Raw genomic sequence first — 23,216 nt, 5'->3', positions numbered from 1 at the left:
GGAGTTGCAACACCCACTCCTTTATCAGTTCCTTTCCCACCATCCAGGGACCAAAACACTCATACAGTATAGAGTCATACAACACAGAAACAGGCAGCTTAGTCCACTCATCCACGCCAACCAAGGCGTCTGCCAGAGCTAATCCCATTTGGCCCACATCCCTCTAAACCTTTTTCATCCATGTACCTGTTCAAATGTCTTTTAAACAGTGTAATTGTACCTGCCTCTCCTACTTCCTAGCTCTTACCATATACCCATCACTCTCTGTGTGAAAATCTTGCCCCTTTAACCCTTTCCCCTCCCATCTTAAACCTATGCCCTCTATTTTTAGACTTCCCTATGCAGGGAAAAAGCCTCCTTCCAGATGAGGCAACAGTTCACTGACAGTTTTCTCAATCTCATCCATCGCATTTGGTAGCCACTATAAACACTCACCTACATTGGAGAAACCAAACACAGATTGGCTGTCTGACAGCTTTGCAGAACTTCTGTTTAGTTCACAAGGGTGACCATGAGCTTCCAGTCACTTTAACTCATGGGCTGCCCCCAGCATACTCTACGTAAAAGATGCATTTCATTGTGTGTTTCGATGTACGTGTGACCAATAAAGATATATGTTATGTTATAATTCTCTATCCCAAGGTGATCTGTGTCTTTGATCTCCTACAGTGCTCCAACAACACCCAACACAAACTCGAGGAACAGCACCTCATTGACTATCTGCATGTACTGCAGTCCTCAGGACATAATATTGAAATTCTGGTGCCGGGTCCTTTTTTTCCCCCATTCCACTGATGAAGCTGTAAATCTGTAGTTCAATTTGTTTCTTTTTCTCTTCCATCCCTAACTACTACTTTTTCCAGTAATTGTTACCATGATAATTTTGGTCTGCACCCCATCACAGACAGCTCTTCAGCTCAGCAACTGAAAAAAACTTGCTTTTCCCATTTTTCTAGTTCTGATGAAAAGTCAATGACCAAAACCATCTATTCTGTTTTCCATTGACACTGCTTGACCTGCCGAGTGCTTCTATTACGTTCTAGACTAACAGCTGGAATGCACATAGATTGCTTTATGAGGAAGTGGTCAACAGGGAAGGCTTGCTATGTTGGCACCGGAAGAGTGGCGACACTTGCAGGCTGTCTCCAGAATATTCTACACAAAGACACATTTTCCACTATGTGTTTCAATGTACACGTGACTAATAAAGAAATCTTATCTCTCTCTTGTATCCATTGAAGTTTAGAAGACAGGGAGCTTAATTGAAATATACAATATCCTGAGGAATCATGACAGGGAAGACATGGAGAGGCTGTTTCCTCTTGTGTGAAAATATACAACTAGGAATCACTGTTTTAAAATAAGGATTACCATTTAAGACAGATGAGACATTTTATTTTTCATCTCAGCTGGTCATGATTCCTTGGAACTCTTCATCACAGGACAGTGAAAGCAAGTTATTTGCATGTTTTTAAATATTTGGTAAGTGGGTGAAAGGTTACAGTTGGTATATAGAAATGCTGGGATGAAGTTACAATCAGATCAGCTATGATCGGCTTGAAGGTCTGAGTGATATACTTGTTCCCCCAATTCCCACATTCATGATCAATCAAATACTTTTTTTAATTTAAGTATAATTATTCCAGTAACGTAGGATGTTTAAGCCAAACAAAATGACAGGAGCAATTAGAAATCTCCACTCTAGTAAACAAATTGCGTGGGGGAATGGTGATGACAAATAAGGGGCTGAACACACAGGTAACAGTGGTTACTCTTCCAGATGAAGGGCCTAGCCCCAAAACGTCGACTGTTCATTTCCCTCCATAGGTGCTGCCTGACCTGCTGAGTTCCTCCAGCGCTTTGTGGGTTTCATCATTGCAACTTGTGAAGTTGTCCTGAGGCCACAAACCTGAGGAATTCCTTCTCTCCCTCGGACATTACCCCTAGTGAAGTTGTCCTGAGGCCACAAACCTGAGGAATTCCTTCTCTCCCTCGGTCATTGCCCCTAGTGAAGTTGTCCTGAGGCATTCCTTCTCTCCCGCGAACATTGCCCCTAGTGTGCACCCGCCCCGCAGCATGCTGAACCCCGAGACTACGCCCTCCTTCTCCTCCTCCTTCCCCCCATTGCATGCCGCAGTTCCCGTGCTCCCTCCTCTCCTGGAGACTGCAGCCGTTGGAAACTGGAGCAAAATGACAGGCTGCCGGAGGAACCCAGCAGGGCAGGCGGCATCCGTGGAAGCAAAGGGATGGTCGACGTTTCGGGTGCGAGAGCCTGCGTGGGTTTTGTTTCCTCTCCCATCGGTCGATGTATTTGCTCAGCGCTGCCCGGTCAGCCAGCCAGCCGGCCGGCTGTGGAGGGCCGGCCGCCGCAGCCGCAGCAACAGCCGCCCCTCTCCGTTCCCCCTTCCCGCTGCCGCCACCGCGGCCGCTCTGCTGCTCACTTACTGACGAACGCGCAGCCCGGCGGCCAATGAGCGCCCGCCTTATTGTCCTGTGTCTCTGCCAACACTGCCCCACACCGGGGAATGAAGGGGGGCAAATCCCGGCAAATTCACCGCCTCGGCGCCGCAATCTCCTGGCCGGCGCCGACCACCCGCGACGGCGGGCTATCCGCCGCCCTGACTCACCTCACCGGGGCTTTTGCTCAAAGGTTTTGCATTCCAGTTCCGTACCTCTCGGCTCCAAATACAAAATGGCGCCGTTGCTACGTTGCAGTTCGCCAATCCGATCGCGGCGTCAATTTGCCTTTGGTGGCAGCCGGCCTATCACCGTTGTCGTTTTAAGCACGTGGAGACGCGGCGTGACGACTGCGGGACGCCGGACTCCTGGTGCTGAACCCAGGGCGCATGCGCACTACCAGCCACAGTGCTGCTGAAGCCATGGGTTTGCCATGTTGGTGATGTAAACTGCAGCGGGAACCACAAACTCCTTAATTAGTTCATGCAAACTTGGGAAGACTGACTTTGTTCTTTTTTTTAAATATAAAATGAATAACATTGCAGGGACAAAAACTTTTGAAAGAAATTAGACAGGTGTCTGGATAGGAAAGGTTTAGAAGGAGCCACACACAAAGGCGCTGGAGGCACTCAGTGGGTCAGGCAGCATCTATGCAGAGCAGAGCTGGGCTGAGAAGCGGCAGGAGTTCAATCCGGAGAAGTGTGAGGTGGTACACTTTGGAAGGACAAACTCCAAGGCGGAGTACAAAGTTAATGGCAGGATTCTGGGTAGTAGAGAGGAGCAGGGAAATCTGGGGGTCCAGATCCACAGATCACTGAAAGTTGCTTCACAGGTGGATAGGGTAGTTAGCAAAGGTTATGGAATGTTAGCATTCACAAGTCATGGGATCGAGTTTAAGAGCTGCGAGGTAATGATGCAGCTCTATAAAACTCTGGTTAGACCACACTTGGAGTACCTTGTCCAGTTCTGGTCGCCTCATTATTAGGAAGGATGTGGAAGCGTTGGAAAGGGTGCAGAGGAGATTTACCAGGATGCTGCCTGGTTTAGAGAGTATGCATTATGAGGCGAGCTAGGGCTTTACTCTTTGGAGAGGAGGAGGATGAGAGGAGACATGATAGAGGTGTACAAAATATTAAGAGGAATAGATAGAATGGACAGCCAGCACCTCTTTCCCAGGGCACCAATGCTCAATACAAGAGGGCATAGCTTTAAAGTAATGGGTGGGATGTTCAAGGGAGATATCAGAGGAAGGTTTTTTTACCCAGACAGTGGTTGGGGCATGGAATGCGCTGCCGGGGGCAGTGGTGGAGGCAGGTACATTGGTCAAATTCAAGAGATTACTAGATAAGTATATGGAGGAACTTAAAATAGAGGGATATGTGGGAGGAAGGGGTTAGATAGTCTTAGGCGAGGTTTAAAGGGTAGCACAACATGGTGGGCCGAAGGACCTATATTGTGCTGTACTATTTTTAAACTGCTGAGTTCCTCCAGCACCTTTGTGTGTTGCTCCAGATTTCCAGCATTTGCAGTCTCTTGCGTCTCCAAAGTTTAGAAGGATATGGGACTAGCTTGGATGGGCATTTTGGTCAGAGTAGACCAGTTTGGTCAAAGGGCCTGTTTCCATGTTGTATTACTCTACCATCATATGTTTAGATAACTTTACACTCACCATTCCTCACACATGAATCCCCTGACATTCTTCAGCACAAATCAGCTGCACCTACACAAACAAATTTTTCAATCATTTCCAGATTTGGGGTGTCACTGACAAGGTCATCATTCATTGCTCTTCCCTAATCACCTTTGAGAAGGTGATGGTGAGCCAACTTCTTCCAATTTCATCCATTACATTCAGTGCTCACAATAAACCTTGTTGAACAACTACAGTCCTACAGGTGAAGGTTGTTAACAGTCCAGATGAAGGGTCTCAACCTGAAAAGTCATCTGTCCATTTCACTCCACAGTTGCTGTTTAACCTGAATTCTTCCAGCAGCTTGTTTTTTTTTGCTCCAGATCCCAGCATCTGCAGTCTCTTAACGCTCCAGGTAAAGGTTGTTGTTGGTTAGGAAGTTCCAGAATTTAGACCCAGCAATGTACAACAGAAGGGAACCTGCATCAGCTGCCCTCATCCCTCTTTGTTGGGATCGTGGGTTTGTCTGGTGTTGTTGAAATAGCCTTGGTGAGTAACTGCAGTGCATTTTGTAGATGGTATACACTGTGTGCTGATGGTAGAGGGAAGGAGTGTTCAGGGTGATGGGTTCCGATCAAGCAAGCCGTTTTGTCCTGGCTGGAGGTGTCAGGCTTCTTGAGAGTCATTGGAGCTGCACTCATGCAGGCAAGTGAAGAATATTCCATCACAATCCGAACTTCTAGATCATGAAAAGGCTGTGTCAGGAGGTGAGAGGCTTGCCCCAGGATATCCAGCCTTTTACCTGCTTTTGTGTGGATTTATGTGGCTGGTCCATTTCAGCTGCTGGTCAATGGTGATCCCACTCAGGATACTGATGGCAGGGGATTTGGTGAAAATGATGTAATTGAATGTCCAGAGTAGATAGTTAGGTTCTGTCATGTTAGAGATGGCCATTGACACTTTTGTGGCAAACTTTTACTTGCATTGTATCATCCCATGACTGAATGTTATCCAGGTCTTGCTGCATGCAGGAACAGACTACTTCATTTGCTGAATAGTTGTGAATGGAAATGAACATTGTGAAATCATTAACGGACATCCCTATTTCAGACCACTTCAGCTGGAAGGAAGGTTGTTGATGAAGCAGTTGAAGACAACTGGGCCTACTGCACTGCCCAGAGCAACCGGTGCATTTAGGTCCTGGGGCTGACAACCACAGGCATCTTCTTTTGTGCAAGGTACAACTCCAACCAGTTGGACTATTTCCACTTCAGTTTTTCCAGGGTCTCTTTGATGTTGCCAGGGTATCAAGGGCAACCACTCTTGCCTCACCTCTGTAAATTAGCTCTCTGGTTTCTTTCATCTCTTCTTTGGAATTCACTTCCTTAGTCCATGTTTAGACCAAAGTTGTGACAAGGCCTGGAGCTGAGTGGTTCTGGTGAAACCCAACTTGGCATTTGTGAGTAAGTGCTGCTTCCTGGCATTGTCAATGACAATGTCTTCCATTTTGCTGTTGATTGGGCAGTAAAAGGGTTAGAGGGGAGAAGAAGAAAGAAATTGTCCCACAGAAGGTAGCGGAGCTCTGTAACTCACTGTGTCTGAGCCACAAACAAGTATTGGAGTGCAATTAAGAAACATGGCTTTGGGAACAAGAAAGCATAATATTCAGGGCTGACCACCATCTATATTTGAGCTCAAGTCATCTTTAGACCTATTGTGGGTCATCCTAATGCTCGTTAATGGCAAAACAGTAAGCTTGCTAGAGAAAACAGCATCAGATAATTTTTTTCTTGTGAGATGTTTGGCCCTCTGTCCAATGCCTCCTCAAGGCTAAAATTTTTAGCCAGTAACTTTTGAGCAGTTTCTCAGTGAAACTGCAGACACTTTTGGCATTTGCACCATTGATAAGGTGGGGTCAGATTTGATTCATCCGTAATATTCTGTCAGAACCAAACCTTGCCTTTGAATTTGTTCAATAGCTGTTTCACAAGACTAAATACATACCTTGGTTGCCTTTCATCATGCAGCCTTGCACGTACTTGCTGTACAATGTGGGAACAACAAGGAATCAAATACATTAGTATCTCAATGAGCTGCTAAGCTTCAAACCACTATTTCACAGTTTTATACAACATTGTTTCTGAGATACTTTGAGGCAAACTTTGAGACCACCTGTTCATTAGCTGCTGCTATTTTCCCTCAACTGGCAGGCCCAAGTTACTCCTAATGTTGCCTGCTACTGTTTCTTATTCCTGCCATGCCCTATCTAGGAAGGTGAGACCTTACGAAAAACAAAAGCAAAGAAGTCAGTATACCGAAATTAAGATTTTAACTAAAGGTAATAACTGTAAAAACTTTTAATTATTCACACTGTTTCATGTAACATCCCAAGGACAGAATGCTATCTAGTGATGGAAGAGAATTAAACAATTAAATTTGACCAAAAATAAACTAATAAATATAGAAAATATAGTACATTTTCATTTGAAGTTTTTTTTATTACAAATTGTGCATTCTTTAGTTAAATTACAAAATGTTCACATGTGGCAATCAAAGTGTCTTATCAAATATAGAGTCTGATAGTTCAGCTTTGCATCCACTCCCTTCTTTTGAATCAATAATTTTTGATTTCTTCATACTTTTCAGGTAATGGAATTACAGTTTGACTGGAGGCAGGAATCAGAAACAAGGTTCCAGCATTTGGAATAATATTCCATGAAAGAAACAAGGAGACGTTCTTATTTCCTCTGTGGGGAAGGGGTTTGTGGAGGGAACACAGCAAAAAAAGAATCATGAAGAGAAACTGCAGTCTAAATCACAGTCATCTAACAATTCCTGAAGCATAGTTTTCATAATGGGCCATTTTAACTTCCATTATGAAACGTGGAATAATGATCTTGTTTCAGTTGACCTTCCTTCTCCATTTGCTAGTAATTAGGTCATCTGGAGAAGTATATTTCTGTGGTGGAAAGGGTGAGCAGCTTCAAGTTCCTGGGTGTCAACATCTCATAGGATCAATCCTGGGCCCAACACATTGATGCAATCATGAAGAAGGCATGCCAGTGGCCCTAGTTCATTAGGATTTTGAGGCGATTTGGTATGTCACCAAAGCCTCTTGCAAATTTCTATGGATGTACAGTGGAGAGCATTCTGACTGGTTGTATCACAGCCTGGTAGGGAGCTTCCAATGCGCAGGATCGCAAGAGGCTACAGAGAGTTGTAGACTCAACCAGTTCCATCACAGATACAACCCTCCCCACCATGGAGGACATGTTCAAGAGGCGATGCCTCAAGAAGGTGGCATCTATCATTAAGGACCCTCACCATCTGGGACACCCCTCTTCTCGTTACTACCATCAGGAAGAAGGTACAGGAGCCCAAAGACATAAACTCAACAATTCAGGAACAGCTTCTTCCCCTCCACCATCAGATTTCTGAAAAATCCATGAACCCTACCTCATTATTCCTTTTTATTTTGCACTATTTATTTATTTTTGTAATTTATAGATTTTACATCTTTGCACTGTACTGCTGCCGCAAAACAACAAATTTCACGTCATATAGTCAGTGATAATAATTCTGATTCTGGCATGCACAGATGATGTGGCTTCACGTTACAGAAAATTGTGATATGGACGGTTTTCTGGGAAGGTAATATCCCCGTAACGTGGGGCTCGCCTACATAACATAGGAGCAAGATTATCTGCTAGGTATAGAACATGGCATAGAAGTTGGAACTGCACTTTAACCAAACCAATTGTTGCATATTTCCATTGACTTTCAGCTATTATTGAGAAATAACCGTTGCTCTTCTTTAAAAGCTTGCATTGAAATAGCAAAATTAACATAGAAAAATGTCTAAGGTACTTCACGTAAGTGTTATAAAGATGATATGGAAACAGGGAATATGACAAAAAGATGCTTTTTTCACATAGGTTGATTTTAAAGATATTCTTAAAGAGGACTGGATGTAAAGGAGGCAATTCTAGAGCTCTTAGTTATGATGGCTGTTGGAGAGACTGCCAATATCAAAATGTTTTCAGGTAAAGCAACAGGCTAAAAATCAACCCTCTGAGGTCTTCAAGTCCTACAACAGTGAAATGCAATTAACAGGCAAGAAAGTTTGAATAGTTGAGCAGTTCTCTTTCTCTTTCTATTTCCTATAAGAAAAATGTAAAAATACTTTCACTTACTTCAGGCCATTTCCATCATCCAAGAATAAATATTTGGGTCTCATATCATGAAAATCAAGTCTAGGATTTTCTCCCCGCATGATGATTTTATCCCACAGAACCACTTGATTCAATGCCTATGCCATAAGTTAATTCAGAACAAAAACAAAATAAGAATGGTCAAATTTCAAGAAATTAAAAATAGTTGTAGGAAGGAATTTCCTGAGACTACACCTCAAATGTAAACTAAAGGGCAATAAGACAATAACATACTGCTGCTCAATATACATAGGAATCACATTACTGAAATGGAACAAGTAATGCATTAATACCAGAATATGTAAGTAACACATTGAAAACATAGCATCAATATACTATATCTGTGCAAACTGAACTTACATTGTTCTCTGTAGCATATTCTGCTGATAGATAGAGGAAAAGATGCTTGACGTTCCAGTTAAATACTGGCCCCAGATGTAGATACAGTTAAAGGAAACATGGGTTCTGATAAACACGCAGAACAAATCCCTACACTATAACATGTTTTGATAGAACAGTTATTGACCAAATAAAAACATATCAAATGATTGCTAAATAGCATCCATTCTGTTTTGCCTTTCATCTGTTGGAACTAACCATGGCTCTATCAAAACAGCTGCCTTGGTGTACAAGAGCAGCCAAGAGAGACTGTTCCTGTAATCTATTTTAAGAGAAAACCCTGAAGAGTTAGAAGAATGGGATTAGAGAAAAAGGTATTGGAGAGTTTTGAAGACTTTCAATTTTGATGACAGGCCTACTAAGTGCACTTTATCAAATGCCTCTTGGAAGTCAATATACATCATATCAATTCCAATTCCCTCAATGACACCCCATTACCTTATCAAACTCTCTATCAAATGCAAATGAGTTATCTCTCTCCAAGGATAATAAACTGGAATCTAAAGGATTGATTTTAGATATGACAATTGGTAACTACAGCATACTTGGAAAGATCCAGAAGACCTGGGAGCTGTGTTCCACAAGTGCTCTATCACTTGGAGTTTTCTCACCTCAGAGAATCTCAGAATACACAAGAAGGGCTTTCTGCCCCTGGTGCAAGTGCCAGCTATTTCAAAGGGAAATTAATCCAACTCCTCTACACTTTCCATACTGCTCTGCAAACTTCCCCTTATCAAATATTTATTCAAAGTACTTCCAGAAATCATGAAGGAACCTGGTCCCATCATCTTTTCAAAAAGTGCATTCTTCCCTAGATTCCATTGGTTACTTCTCATCAATGTTTTTATCCCCTAGATCAAGTTCTGAGTTATTGTTTACATTTACTTGCTTACTCCAACAGATTCCATGACTGATGTTGGTGTGGATGCTTAACTATGTTGTTTCTGATATTGGAGATTGATTATGGTAGACTCTACTATTTGGGTCTGTTGCAGACTGACTGCTGCAATTTGACCCCAATACCATTATCATTGCAAAATGGACTAACAAGGATGAAGGAAACTGAACGATGAACCCTGTTCTTTTGCATCTAACATTGTTTTTAATCTAGATCTCCCAGAAAAAGAGAGTTCCCAATATTTGGTACTAACAACCTTCATCTTCACAAACTTAATAGAGAATCATGTACTAAAAGGATATCGACATAGATGCTAAAATTTATAGATCCTAAATCAAAACTTCCTGTGTAATCTTCATATTTCTTTCTGAAACAGAAAATAAAAAAAAGAAACTAAGTTCTCCAAACTACATGCAACCCATGATGCACTTATCTAACACTATATTAACAATAGCTGAGGCTTCACCTTTTCACCCTGCATACTGAGTTTCTTGTTTATATTCTGAAAGAAACATAAGCCACAAAATATTATTTTATGATTGTAAGAAAAAACATATAATCATTATCTAGATAATATTCAATTTTACACCATTAGAGCATAAATATAGAAAAGGCAACTGAAAATTTGTTAAAAGTGCCAAACTATTAAAGTACTTTGATGAATTTTCAGGGTGAAGAGGCTTTGAGATTTGCAGTGGTTTTGGATGTCTTTGCATCTGCAGCAAGACAGAGATAAATAGTTCCCAGATCTGCATGCAACACATTGGCAACAACCCGTGATACATTAATTTAATTAGTCATTTAGCCTGCTCTGAAATATTGCTGATAAAAACAATGTAGTTTATTCGTAGTAGGTTGCTCAGATGCCACCAAACAGTAATTCATTCAATCACTTTAGGTATTGTAAATGGTAAGAGCAAAGCTCATCAAAAACCTTGCTGAAACTGATGACTGGTGTGGTAATCTGAACTCAGCAATCAAATCCATGTGGCGTCACCATTTATGCATTATGACATTCACACTGGAGGAGTAACAATTGTGATATTACTGCAGAGATTGCCAGGGAATTTTCAGCCACCCAGTACATAAAAGTAATGGAAATATTGTATAGCAGGTTCAATATTTTGCATTATTCCATTAACTACAGAAGAATTCTATCAGGAAAATAAAGTGTCAATTAGTTATTAAACTTAAACTATTACATATTTTCTTTTCTCTATTCATTAGTCATCGAGTTATACAGCATGGAAACAGGCCCTTAGGGCCATCTGGTCCAAGATTCCCATCTAAGCTAGTCACATTTCCCACTCTTGGCCCATATCTCTCTAAACCTTTCCTATCCATGTACCTGTCCAAGTACCTCTTAAATATTGTTAATGTACCTGCCTCAACCATTTTCTCTGGCAGCTCATTCCATATAGCGACCTCTCTCTGGGTGAAAAAGTTGCTCCTCAGGTTCCTATTAAATCTCTACCCTCTCACCTTAAACCTATGCCCTCTAGTTCTTGATTCCCCAATCCTGTGAAAAAGACTGTGTGCATTCACCCTACCTATGCCCCCTCATAATTTTATACACCTCTATAAGATCACCTCTTATTCTTCTACGCTCCAATGAAAAAAATCCCAACCTCCTCAACCTCTCTCTATAACTCAGTCCCTTGAGTCTCGGCAACATCCTTGTAAATCTCCTCGGCACTCTTTCCAGCTTAATGGCATTTTTCCTATAGCAGGGTGACCAAAACTGAACACTATTTTCCAAATGCGGCCTCACCAACGTCTTGTACAACTGCAACATAACATCCCAACTTCTGTACTCAATGACCTGTCTGATGAAGGCCAGCATGCCAAAAGTCTTCAACACCCTGTCTAACAGCAGAGTGGAACAAGTTATCATAATCAGCCTATTAGTGATTCACATCACTGTTTTCTTTCATTTTACCCCAACCTCTGCAGGTGTTTGTGTAAGTTATTGATATGTTTTAACCACACATACAGCTCTAAATAAACACAGTATTCTTTTAAGTAAAGAATCAAACACAATACAATCTATAATTGGATATGGCAGCAGAGTGACTGTTACTGGATGCTTAACCTAGAAACCTGCATGAATAATTGAAAGCAAAGAAATGAAAATCCCAGTGCATCTGTATTATTAATGGGATGGGGGTTTCTGGCTCTGCCAACCTTTCTGGCAGTAGGTTCCAGAAATTGGTCCACTTTGCTTTCCCCTCATTCTTCTACCTTAAATTCATGCCCTCGACTTTATGACTGCTCTGCTAGGACCCTTCTATTCACTTATACACGATAACAGCTCCAGCAACCCAGGTTCAATTATGGCCACTGTCTGTAAGGAGTTTGTATGTTCTCCCCGTGTCTGCGTGGGTTTCCTCCAGGCGCTCCAGTTTCCTCCCACATTCCAAAGACGTACGGGTTAGGAAGTTGTGGGCATGCTATGTTGGCGCTGGAAGCGTGGCGACACTTGCAGGCTGCCCCCAGAACACTCTATGCAAAAGATGTATTTCACCGTGTCTTTCGATGTACGTGACTAATAAAGATATCTTATCTTATCCAGGTGGACTTTAAATTTGCCAGGCTTGGGCAGAGCTTGCAATACACCTCTATAATAGAATGGGGGCAAAAGGGCACCTGCACCAATAAAGTCATGTGCACCAGTAACGTCATTTGACAAATTGTCTTTCTGATAGTTATGGAGGGGGCACGTTTCTTTCCCAACCTTGTGCACCCCCTTTTGATGGATTAAATCTTCCCTCGCTCTCTTCTGTCTTAAAGTGAGCAACCCCTGCCTTTCCCCGTAATTAACCCTTTTGTATGCGGCTGGAAGCACTGTGTCTCAAGTTTCCACCCTGGGACGACCCTCCATGCCAGGACTGGTACTGAGCCCACACACAAGGTGATTGCAAACGAAGAGCCTGGGTCCCTGCTGTAGCCTGTGAGCCGGGAACAGACTCACATGGAGACTGAGCTCACACGGATGCTGACGGGTACCCGGCGCTGCTGGAACGCTGTGCTGAGGAACACCAGAAAGGTGAGCGTCGCCATCACCATCAACGTGAAGGTGAAGAGTGAGTTGAGCCGCGAAATCACGCTATTCATCTTGTCTGCACCCTGAGGACAAGTGCATCCGGCGCCAACGTCTAAACATTCCCGAGCAACCACTACAACCCAGGAAAAAGGTTCCCAGCTTCCATCGCCCCCACTCACTGCACCTTTTCCCCACCACCACGGTATTGTCACATCCCCGTATCTTGACCGTGAAATAAAAATATTATTAATTTCAAAGTAAGCCCGTATAGTAGAGAGCGTTCTGGAAAGTCTAGTTGCAAAATGAAACGAGGTTTGCGAGCAGTAGAGAAGAAAAAAGTTACCCATCTGTCTAAATATCTGTTGCTGTTAATTCTTCTTCACTCCTTCACCTGGGGTACTCAGGTACAGTACTTTATGAGCATAAATAAAAATGAACTTCAGCCTAAAATGTTATGGCCACAATATTATTGTTACAAGGTAGTAACAGTCAACGCTCAGTTCAGTGATTAAAATATATTTAAAGATGAATCTAAGATATCAAAAATATTTCAAATACCTAATGAACAGAAACAATAAGAACAATAAGAATAAGACTGGTCAGTCAAAAAAACATGTATTAGAATGATCAAGCTTTGGGAGTTTAAGACAGTGCAGAAGTAAACCCATCTGTCATGTAAATCTAAACACATCATGAAGAAAATTCTGCAGACACAAATACTTTTACATTGAAAGGATTGCCCGACTGAGTCCCCAAAATTGTTGTGCTTTGATTAAATCCCTGCTTAAGTTTTCACCTCATTCAAAAATATTAAACAATCTAATGATGACTTTCTATGTAATTAGTTTAGAATTGATGAGCATTCAATAATCACTGTTGGACCCATTCACAGAAAAGTGCAATGACATGATCAGACTGTGAAGCCTCCCTCTTTGTAATAATTAAAACAAAATTCAGACTACTGGTGGAACTGCCAGACAAGAACCCACTATAAATGTTTGAGTGCATCTGCACAGATAGTTACCTTCCTCATCATAGTGAACCCCCAACCCAACCCCCACCCCCACCCCAGAACACCATAAATTTGACTAAATTACAACCAATATTATCGAGTCATAGAGTATTACAGCATGGAAACAGGCCCTTCAGCCCAACTCGTCCTTGCCGACCACAATGCCCATCTAAGCTTGTCCCATTGCCTGCATCTATATCTGAAACTGTCATAAAATGGAAGTACACTTATTCTTTTCCCTATTCTTAGTAAGCCAAGGCACAAGATTTTTCATACTTAACCTCACCCCGATCCCCATCTTGTTCTTTTGTTATCTAACTCAAGTGAGGACATGATTACAATAAAAAAAATCTTTAACTGTAAGAGCACCTTATTTGTGTTCAGGATTCTGACCCTGACCCGACATACTCCCTCCCATAGGAGGAATGAGTGGGGAAAAAATAATCCAGGTATTGTAATACTTAATAGAACAGACAACTAAGGACAGCTATCTTTCTTTGCTATGATTGAAGACGGAGACCATTGACAAGGGAACAAGTTACCTACAATCACAGCAAGAATTATGCAATTGGATTGCTAGAACAGCTGTGAAGTTGTCAGAAGTATGCAGCGAAAGTCAGCTTGTAGATTAAATTATCAGGAAATGCTTGAGGAAAACCAGAGTGTGGGGTGAAGAGCCTGTTCCCATGCTGTACTGTTCTATGTTCTTTAGAGTAAAATGCAGTTTTAAGATGAGAGAATAAATCTCTGGGAAGACTTTCTTCAAGATAGAAATGGAACATAGAAAGAGGCCAATGAATGCACTTATTAAAGGTGGATTTTCCCATAAAGCATTTTATAGTCTGAACTTCAAAAACCTTTATGGTGCACCTTCAAGCAGGCCAAGCACGCAGCTGTTCCCCTCACATCAATCATCCAGTATTCCTAATAAATATATGGCACATTCCTAATAAATGCAAGTGTGTACCAAAAAAAAAGTTTTTTTATAAACCAAAAGATTTTACACACATAGAGCAAACCCAGTTATTTCAAGCTGACCCTTCATCTTGAATATTTAATATTGTTCTCAAAAAATAAAATCATAGCAGGCGGTCACAGTTTTTGAATCACATGCAATAAAATTACATTGTAAGTTCATTTCAACAGATGTTGGTAAAATGTGCCATGTGAAATACAAAAATCCTCTCTAGAAGTCCATTAGGTGCTTATGGCAAAGACCTGACCATATTTTCTGTGGCAGATGAAAAAAAAGTCTACACCTGATATTTGCCTTCCAAACAGAGTGCTTGTAAAAGAGTTTGAAACCACAGCTTTTCTCAGGGACTGTAGACTGGATAAGTCATGGAGAAGCTTAGTCCATTATCTGGAAACTGAAGTGCTTTTTAAACTCTTGAACAGTCTTGTGAAACTGTACAGCCTGAATACATGCTTTCATTCCTGCTCAATGCAGGCACCATAAACAAGCATTCTTTTTATTCTTGTAGTCACATTCTTATAACTTTCTTCCTCGACTGCATTTTCACTAGTGTGGTTAGTCATATCATTGTAAAGAGATTCAACATCTTAGTTCCCTGATTCACAACCCTTGTCAGCACAGGATATAATGTCAGATGGTAGATCTTTGGTTTCAGCAATGAGACGTTTCACACCAACCATCCACTGTCCTACTTCGTTCACATGGTCAACCATCAAAGATCTGTGAATTTCATCAGCAGAATCCCACTTGCAGTGCTCCATTTCTGTAAGAGAAACACTATTAGGACATGATCCATAATGAAATGGATAGTAAGTGACTTCAGACATCAGTAACAATTGAATGGAAAGGAAAATAATTTACAAGCTGTCATATTACATAGAAATGTTTTATTTGCACAGCTGTAGACAAGTCACAATTCTATCTCATTATATAATATTCAGATCAACCTTACAATTGAAGAGTTCAATAATACTTCAACAGTAATTGAAAACTGAAGATGTTGGAAATCTTAAATAAAAACAGAAAGTGTTAGAAAGGTCAGGCAGTATCTGTAGAAAGAGAAACAAGGTTAACTTGTTGAAGGATCTTCAACCTAAAAATTTAATTCCATTTGTCACAAGGGGGCATAATTTTAAGGTGATTGGAGGAAGGTATAAGGGGAATGTCAGAGGTAAGGTTTTTTTTACAGAGAGTGGTGGGTGCGTGGAATTCACTACCGGCAGAGATTGTGTGGGTACATACATTAGGGACATTTAAGAGACACGTGAATGATAGAAAAATGGGGGGCTATGTGGAAGGAAAGGGTTAGATATTAGAGCAGCGTAAAATATCGGGACAACATCATTTCACACCAACCATCCACTGTCCTACTTCATTCACATGGTCAACCATCAAAGTTGAACTAAATTTGCAATAATAGTCATAGAAATGTACAACTTAGAAATGGCCCCTTCAGTCCACCACGTCCATGCCAACCTTTTTGTCCATCTACACTACTCCCATTTGCCCACATTATGACCAACATCTGAAAAACTAAAACAGAAGTACTCAGGAGGTCAGGCTACATTTGTGGGAAGAGGTAATGTTTCAGGTCATAGATGACATATTTTCTGATTTTATCTTCTTATGAACAGTTATTGGTTTATTATTGTCACTTGTACCGAGGTACAGTGAAAAACTTGTCTTGCAAACCGATTGTACAGGTCAATTCATTACACAGTGCAGTTACACTGGGTTAGTACAGACTGCATTGATATAGTACAGCTAAAAACAATAACAATACAGAGTAAAGTGTCACAGCTACAGAGAAAGTGCAGTGCAATAAAGTGCAAGGTCACAACAAGGTAGATCGTGAGGTCATAGTCCATCTCATTGTATAAGGGAACCGTTCAATAGTCTTATCACAGTGGAGTAGAAGCTGTCCTTAAGTCTGGTGGTACGTGCCCTCAGGCTCCTGTATCTTCTACCCGATGGAAGAGGAGAGAAGAGAGAATGACCTGGGTGGGTGGAGTCTTTGATTACACTGGCTGCTTCACGAAGACAGTGAGAGGTAAAGACAGATCTTATCATCTGGCAGATGATAAAGTATCATTAATCCATCCAGTGCCTTAGGAAATAACTCGGCTAACAAGTATGATCTTCTACAAAAAGTGATGGATTTTGCAGGAAAACATCAGTAATTAATCTAATAACTGTGTAAATGTAGAAGTCCAGATATTTTTGTTAGCTCTTCATGGTACTTCTCAAGAAAATACTCCAACATTGAACTCTTCATGGAGCCCAGCACTGGAGTATAAAGTTGTGGTAGTTTCCTGCACTTTTACTGAGGAATCTGCTCAAATATCCCGGCGACAGAAAAAGATTCTCCATTGATTTAAATGGAGAGGAATGGCTAACAGGAGCAAGTCTAACTTTGAGGTTATTTAAATTTTTTAAATGTTTTTAAAGAATATCTAAGCTTTTTGGCTGCTTAACTTTTAAAAAGGGAAATATTTTATATATTTAATAGTTTGAATGCTTCCAAATGTCAGAAACATTCACTGATTTTGACTGAGCAATAAGCCAAATTTTTTTTCCTGAATTTTGTGGGCAAGGTTTGTTCTAGATGCCCCATATGACAATTATACATGCAAGACCTTGCTATTGAGAACCAGAATACCTTGGGAACTGCTTGGTACTGGGGGGATCTACTAAAATCACAGTAACAAGAGTTTGCCCTGATAAAAAAAATCTGAGCCACACTGAGTCAAGCTAAATAGTGTTCCCTTACACAATGAATTGCAGGTCATTTACACTTGTAGAAGCTGAGCATGCAATTACACAAAAGCCTTAAACTTCCACTTATTAAACATAATAACATGGATAAAACCCAAGACCTAATAAATTGATTACCTTGTGCAAGCAGATACATCCTCTTCTGCACTGACACAGACAGCTTTCCATTTTGCCACATGTCTTGCAGCATTCTTAGTCGTCTGCCAATATCATCACAAACTTGCTTCTACACAGAATATTTAGAAATAAAACTACCAGTTATCATGTGTTTTGGCCACCTATGAAATGCTTTCCTATCATTCAAAATATTCGTTGTAACACCAGCTGTTATCAAAATATTGCTTTAAAAAATTTTTAAATGTTGGCTTTATTTTGTCATTGCGGACAGTCAACTTAAACTCAGTCTTATGGTTCAGAATAAATTCACATCTTGAAGATTTTAAAGAGCAGTGATCACTGAATCAGTCATGTGCCTTTCTCTTTCTGAGAATATGCTAGGTTTTTACTCCACTTCCTCACTCTATAATCTGAAAAATAGAAATCTGCACATCGACAATTAGTCTGTGATTCATTTCCTACTTTTCCATAAGATATCATACCGCTTCATCAACTTTTGTGGGTTCTTTTATAAGTATCTAATTTCCATACACAGCTAAAACAACCTTTAACATAAACACACCCCTTTTGATTCTTTTTAGCACTGACCTACACTAGGACTTAATTAACAGTAGCCAATTAACCTACCAGCATATCTTTGAGATAAATGGGGAGTTTGCACATGGGGAGAAGGTGCAAACTCCATTAAAACAGCTTTCGAGGTCAGGGTCAAAAGCAAGTCCCTGGAATTGTGAGGCAGCAGCACTAATTGCTGCATCACCATGCTACACTATGTGCAGTCATATCATTCATGGTCTCCAGGGGCTCAGCAGCCTCCTCCTGTTCCAATGTACCCTCAAAGTAATCTCTAGGAATTCATTGCTTACCTTAACTGATGTCCTACAAACCTCCAGCATCTTATTCAATGGAGCTAAAACATCTTCCACCTTTATATTGCAATCAGAAACATCTGCTGTGCTTTGCACAGGTTGGCAAGTATTAGACAAACTGGAAAGTTTTGGAGGAGGTGGCAGCCTTTTCTGGCTGGTTATGGAACTGTCAGATGGGGTCAAAGCAGGAAGAATTCCAGTGGGTCCAGAAACTACAGGAAAAATACAATATTTAATAAGCGGCCATTTAAAACAAAAATTATTAAATAACCGTGCCACTGCAGCCAATAAAATACAGTGATTTTTTTTAATATAAAAGTAATTTCTGCCACATTCTAAGGAGGGACTGGATTAATCTCAGACTTAAGTAATATTCTATATTAAGCTGTCAGGGAATTGCCTGGAGTGCAGGATGTGCATTCTTCCACATGGTGAGTTACCAATTATGGTTCAGAGGAAATGCAGAGCAGTAAACAGATATTTGCTCTCTTGGGATAAAGGGAAATTAAGAAAATTATCTACTTTACTGTTATGTGTCTCCTAATGGCAGACTAAAAATTAGCATATGTAGGGTCTGCCTGATCATTCTGTTGATTGGAGCAGTGAAGTGTATGAAAACCATAATTAAACATATTAGCTAAAATTAAAGCCATTTTTATACTGGGAATGCCCAAGCAATAGAACATTCCTGGCAAGTTACAATCCGAATAAAAATCCAAATATTTGTAGAAACTGGGAAACACAGAGTCAAAAGTGGAATTATGATTACACGAAAAGAACTCAGAATGATCACAATTTGATGTAACTGTAATACAAAGTTTTTTCTATTGGTTCCAAATCTTTGGCAGCATGCATCATCGAGTAACTGATGCTCACCTTTTGGTGTATCGAGCTGAGGTGCTGTTACTCTCTTTGTGAGAAATGGTTTCCTTTGACCTATCTGTGCTCGAGTCTGCAAACCATATGAAAACTGAGGAGGATCATTCCAGCCTCGCTCCTGATTTCCTGATTAAAAACAATGCTTAAAGTTAAGCAAGTCAGCCTAAGGTGATATACAATGCCAAAAAATGACTTTAAACAATCAAAGAGAACTATTCTTAAACTGAAATATACAGCATAAAAGTTATGAATATTTGCACAAATGCACAGGCCTTTGCAAAATTGTTTCTTTTCCAATTTTTCAATTCTTTCACAAGAACTTTGTTTGCTCTACAACTTAAAGTGAATGAAAATAAGATAAGATATCCTTAATAGTCACATGTACATCAAAACACACAGTGAAATGCATCTTTTGCGTAGAATGTTCTGGGGGCACCCCGCAAGTGTCGCCACGCCCACATGCCCACAACTTCCTAACCCATACGTCTTTGGAATGTGGGAGGAAACTGGAACACCCGGAGGAAACCCACACAGACACGGGGAGAATGTACAAACTCCTTACAGACAGTGGCCGGAATTGAACCCGGGTTGCTGGCGCTGTGATAGCATTATGCTAACTGCTAAACTACCATGCCCACCCTCATTTTTTGAAACTGTACACTTTAAAACAACGGTAAATGATTTTTCTAGTTGTTCATTGATTACAGAGGAAAATGGATGTATTCTTTGCAAGAAATTAATTGAATATGATACACGCATGCAAACATCACAAACTGTTTCCAATTGCCAGAGGACAATAGCATTTACTCTTCTACTTCCAAGATACTTCCTCCATTACAATAAGTTCTCTATTCCTTTAAATTGGCTCCCGATATAGCTATTTTTGCCACAACATGGTCATCAGTTCTTCCAATTAAACTTGCCACCAATTTAGTACAGATTATTGGTCACCATGAACTCATCTGGTTCACTAACATCCTTCAGGTAAGAAAATCAATGCGATGAGTAATCCATATATTCTGTATCATCTGAAAGAAGGATCTTATTCAGAACTTCTCAGGGATTATTAAAAAAATAATGAACTGCTCCTGTAAATTTACTTTATTTTATCTCCATAGCTATTAATGTGGCATTTCCAATTTCCGTTACCTTTTGATGCCCTGGCTACTTTTCATAGTCTTGGAGTCACAGACAGACACAGCTCTTCCGCCCACCAAGTCTGCACCAACCTTTCAACTATTTATTAAAATAAATCCTGCATTAATCCCACATTCTCATCAACTTCCCCCACATTCTACCACACACCAACACACGAGGGACAATTTGCAGTGGTCAATTACCTATCAATACGCACATCTTTGAGATGTGTGAGGAATCTGGAGCACCTGCAGGAAACCCATGCAGTCAGCACCTAGTCAGGATAGAAATCTGGTGCTGTGAGGCAGTGACTCTACTAGCTGCAGCACTGTTTCACCCTTTGCTGCACCACTGTTCCACTCAGTATATCACCTGTACACTTATTGACAGTCCTGCAACTCTTAATTAGTCTGGTAAACTACATTTATCTCTCCACAGATGCCGCTTGCCCTGATGTTTTCATCATCCTCTCTGACCTTCCCCTTTCTGATTCCAAAAGGTCAGTCCTTAGGAGAGACCTCAGCTTCATCCCCAACATCCCCAACATCACTTCAAACTCTTCTTTTGCTGCCCCATCTCCATTCATAATTTTAGCCAGGAATCCTCACCCCAGACTGCAGGCCCTTTCTCCCACGTCCAGAATTCCCAATCCATGTAGGCCTCTCCTTCTGCCTTCTTACCTTCTCTCAATTTAACCACTGCTATCCACCAATGGGATATTGATCGCCTTGACTTTTCCATTCCCCAACTCACATTAATATACCACTTCGTGAACTTGTAGAACTCTCCCACTAAGAACCAATTCTGACATCATCATCAAATCTGCCAACAAGGATGAAGCTGTTGTGGTCCGATACACTGATCTCTATCACGCAGAGGCCAAACACAAGCTCTCAGACACCTCCTAATACCTCTTGCCTGGTCAATGATCCCACCAGTGAATATCCCACACAGTCACAGACCCCATTTCTTCAGGAGATCTTCTCTTCACAGCTTTCTACCTTGTACTGCCCCAACCCTGGAAAGCTTGCTTCTACCTCCTGCCTAAGGTCCACAAACACATGAAGGGCAAAACAGGTTAACGAATTTAATCCCCCATACAGGTCCTCAATGGATCAGTCGTGGTTTCTTCTACTTAAAAACGACAATCCAGTAGTTTCACATCTTTTTAATCCCAGATTTTATGAATCATTTGATTTTGACTTCCCCAGTTACCCTGGTGGGATTTGAACCTGCATCAATAGTCCAGGTTTCTCAATACTTGTCCAGCAACCTCACTACTTTGCCACCATAATGTTTACTTCTATAAACGTTCCTTGTTTCATATTACATGATGAACATATATTCACTGCTTCCATTTGGTTCTGTAATGAGTGCCTCCAAGTGTCCCATTGGCTTTGACAGCAACAACCCCTGCCCGGACCCGGGACATCATTACGTCAGCAGCCAGTGCTAGGCACCAACGAACGCCACGTAGATGGAGCACCGGCGAGGGTCCCACACGCCGGCCGCCGCTCGCCGCCCACCACTCTCCCCTCCCACAACCCACGCCTGTTTTAAGTCTGTCCGTCCACCGCTGACCGCTTCTCTCTCACTTTACCTGGCTTCACGAACAGATCAGACATTTCTCCTCCACCGTTGCTCCTCGCCGGGTCCGGTGTCCAACGTGATGATGTCACGTCCGTCCCTCTGAGCTACGTCTTATGTCACGACCCAGCTGTGGCATTGGTGGTGAAAGTCATTCATTTGGCTCCAACTGTTGCAAACCTGAGTCCACTGCTTAAATGTTTATGTTCATTTTAATAGGTTGGTAACCACTTCTGGAAACGAAATCTTAAAATAGTTGGTTAAATATTCATATTTCCTCCCTGCATGAATTGCAATATCATTGCTTTGGTTGGAGACACAATGACTGCAGATGCTGAAATCTGTAGGAGGAAAGGAATGCTGCTCGACTTGCTGAGTTCTTACACCAGATTGTTTATTGCTTTGGTTGATCCTAGTGTCTTAAGCCTGGCCTGCCTTCAATGTAATCATGTCCGATCTGCCCAAAGTCTTAACTCCTTTTCTGTGGCAGTTCTCCATAGCCCCGAATTCCCCCATCTTTCAGAAATGCACCTCCTTTTCAAATATTTCCAATGACATTGCCACAATAACCCTCTGGGGTAGAGAATGACCTTCCAACAGTGCGCTAAGCTGCTGAAGATATTACCTTATGCACTGAGATGTTAAATCCAAGCCCTTTTAAGGGATCCCGCAGCATATTTCCATGAACACAGTTATCACTGGTGTCTTTAACATTTATTACCCACTCTGACCACCTAGTCATTATCACATTGCTACTTGTGGAAACATACCGTTTTGTATGTTACCACAAAGTAATACTTCAGCAAAAGAGCAAAACATATGGTCACCATCACCAATACTAGCCATTTTAATTCTTATTTTTAAATTTGTCTGCATTTGGTAATGTAATATTTAAGCATTATCTACTACTACTAGTCTTTGGCTAAATGCAAATTATCATTGGGAATTTGACTCTGCCTCCCCAGCTTTACCTTATATAGAGTATTTACAGCCAGCAGGCAAAAATAAATTCACCTAATCTGGAGTAATCCTGAACCAAAAGCCCAAAAGAACGGTCAAAATCACTACACTCAGTTTTCAATAAGTTACTGGTCAAGTTACAAGGTCAATTTATTCAAATGTTGTTATATACAATTGGACTATTTTTATTTCAAATGTTTATTAAAAACTGACCAGTGACTCAATTTTTCATCAGCCAACAAACCTGAAGCTCAGTGAAATAAATT

General features: G+C 41.1%; 3 protein-coding genes across 3 annotated transcripts in view; all 3 read right to left on the bottom strand.

The window, feature by feature from the left end:
- hmgxb3 (HMG box domain containing 3) overlaps window positions 1-2,701 on the bottom strand; it is an 82,493-nt gene extending 79,792 nt beyond the window's left edge. Inside the window, exon 1 of the mRNA XM_052013562.1 lies at window positions 2,628-2,701. The gene's annotated coding sequence lies outside the window, so the exon portion shown is untranslated. The remainder of the gene's footprint in view (window positions 1-2,627) is intronic.
- A 3,871-nt stretch (window positions 2,702-6,572) lies between these two features.
- On the bottom strand, window positions 6,573-12,736 carry LOC127569715 (signal peptidase complex subunit 3-like). The gene is made up of 5 exons (XM_052014528.1): window positions 12,567-12,736; window positions 9,898-9,962; window positions 8,659-8,735; window positions 8,281-8,396; window positions 6,573-6,834 (listed from the first exon to the last, which is right to left on the bottom strand). Exons 1-5 carry the CDS (start codon window positions 12,707-12,709, stop codon window positions 6,702-6,704), a joined length of 534 nt encoding a protein of 177 aa, XP_051870488.1. The 5' UTR covers window positions 12,710-12,736; the 3' UTR covers window positions 6,573-6,701.
- A 1,878-nt stretch (window positions 12,737-14,614) lies between these two features.
- On the bottom strand, window positions 14,615-22,225 carry sra1 (steroid receptor RNA activator 1). The gene is made up of 5 exons (XM_052014246.1): window positions 22,004-22,225; window positions 19,264-19,392; window positions 18,385-18,599; window positions 17,519-17,627; window positions 14,615-15,389 (listed from the first exon to the last, which is right to left on the bottom strand). The coding sequence occupies exons 1-5, from the start codon at window positions 22,026-22,028 to the stop codon at window positions 15,214-15,216; spliced, it is 654 nt and encodes a 217-aa protein (XP_051870206.1). The 5' UTR covers window positions 22,029-22,225; the 3' UTR covers window positions 14,615-15,213.
- Between the last annotated feature and the right edge of the window lie 991 nt (window positions 22,226-23,216).

This window comes from Pristis pectinata, chromosome 4, assembly GCF_009764475.1.
Source record: "Pristis pectinata isolate sPriPec2 chromosome 4, sPriPec2.1.pri, whole genome shotgun sequence".
NCBI classification, from domain to species: Eukaryota; Metazoa; Chordata; class Chondrichthyes; order Rhinopristiformes; family Pristidae; genus Pristis; species Pristis pectinata.
This window is presented reverse-complemented; position numbering and strand designations above follow the sequence as displayed.

Coding starts and splice junctions, on each gene's coding strand:
- LOC127569715 (XM_052014528.1), bottom strand. CDS start 12,709: ATGAATAGCGTGATTTCGCGGCTCAACTCACTCTTCACCTTCACGTTG. Junction 8,397..8,658: donor AATATGCTACAGAGAACAAT/GTAAGTTCAGTT, acceptor CTTATGGCATAG/GCATTGAATCAAGTGGTTCT. Junction 6,835..8,280: donor GATGATGGAAATGGCCTGAA/GTAAGTGAAAGT, acceptor CCTTCCCCACAG/AGGAAATAAGAACGTCTCCT.
- sra1 (XM_052014246.1), bottom strand. CDS start 22,028: ATGTCTGATCTGTTCGTGAAGCCAG. Junction 19,393..22,003: donor TGATCTGTTCGTGAAGCCAG/GTAAAGTGAGAG, acceptor GTTTTTAATCAG/GAAATCAGGAGCGAGGCTGG. Junction 17,628..18,384: donor TTTGTAGGACATCAGTTAAG/GTAAGCAATGAA, acceptor TATTCTGTGTAG/AAGCAAGTTTGTGATGATAT.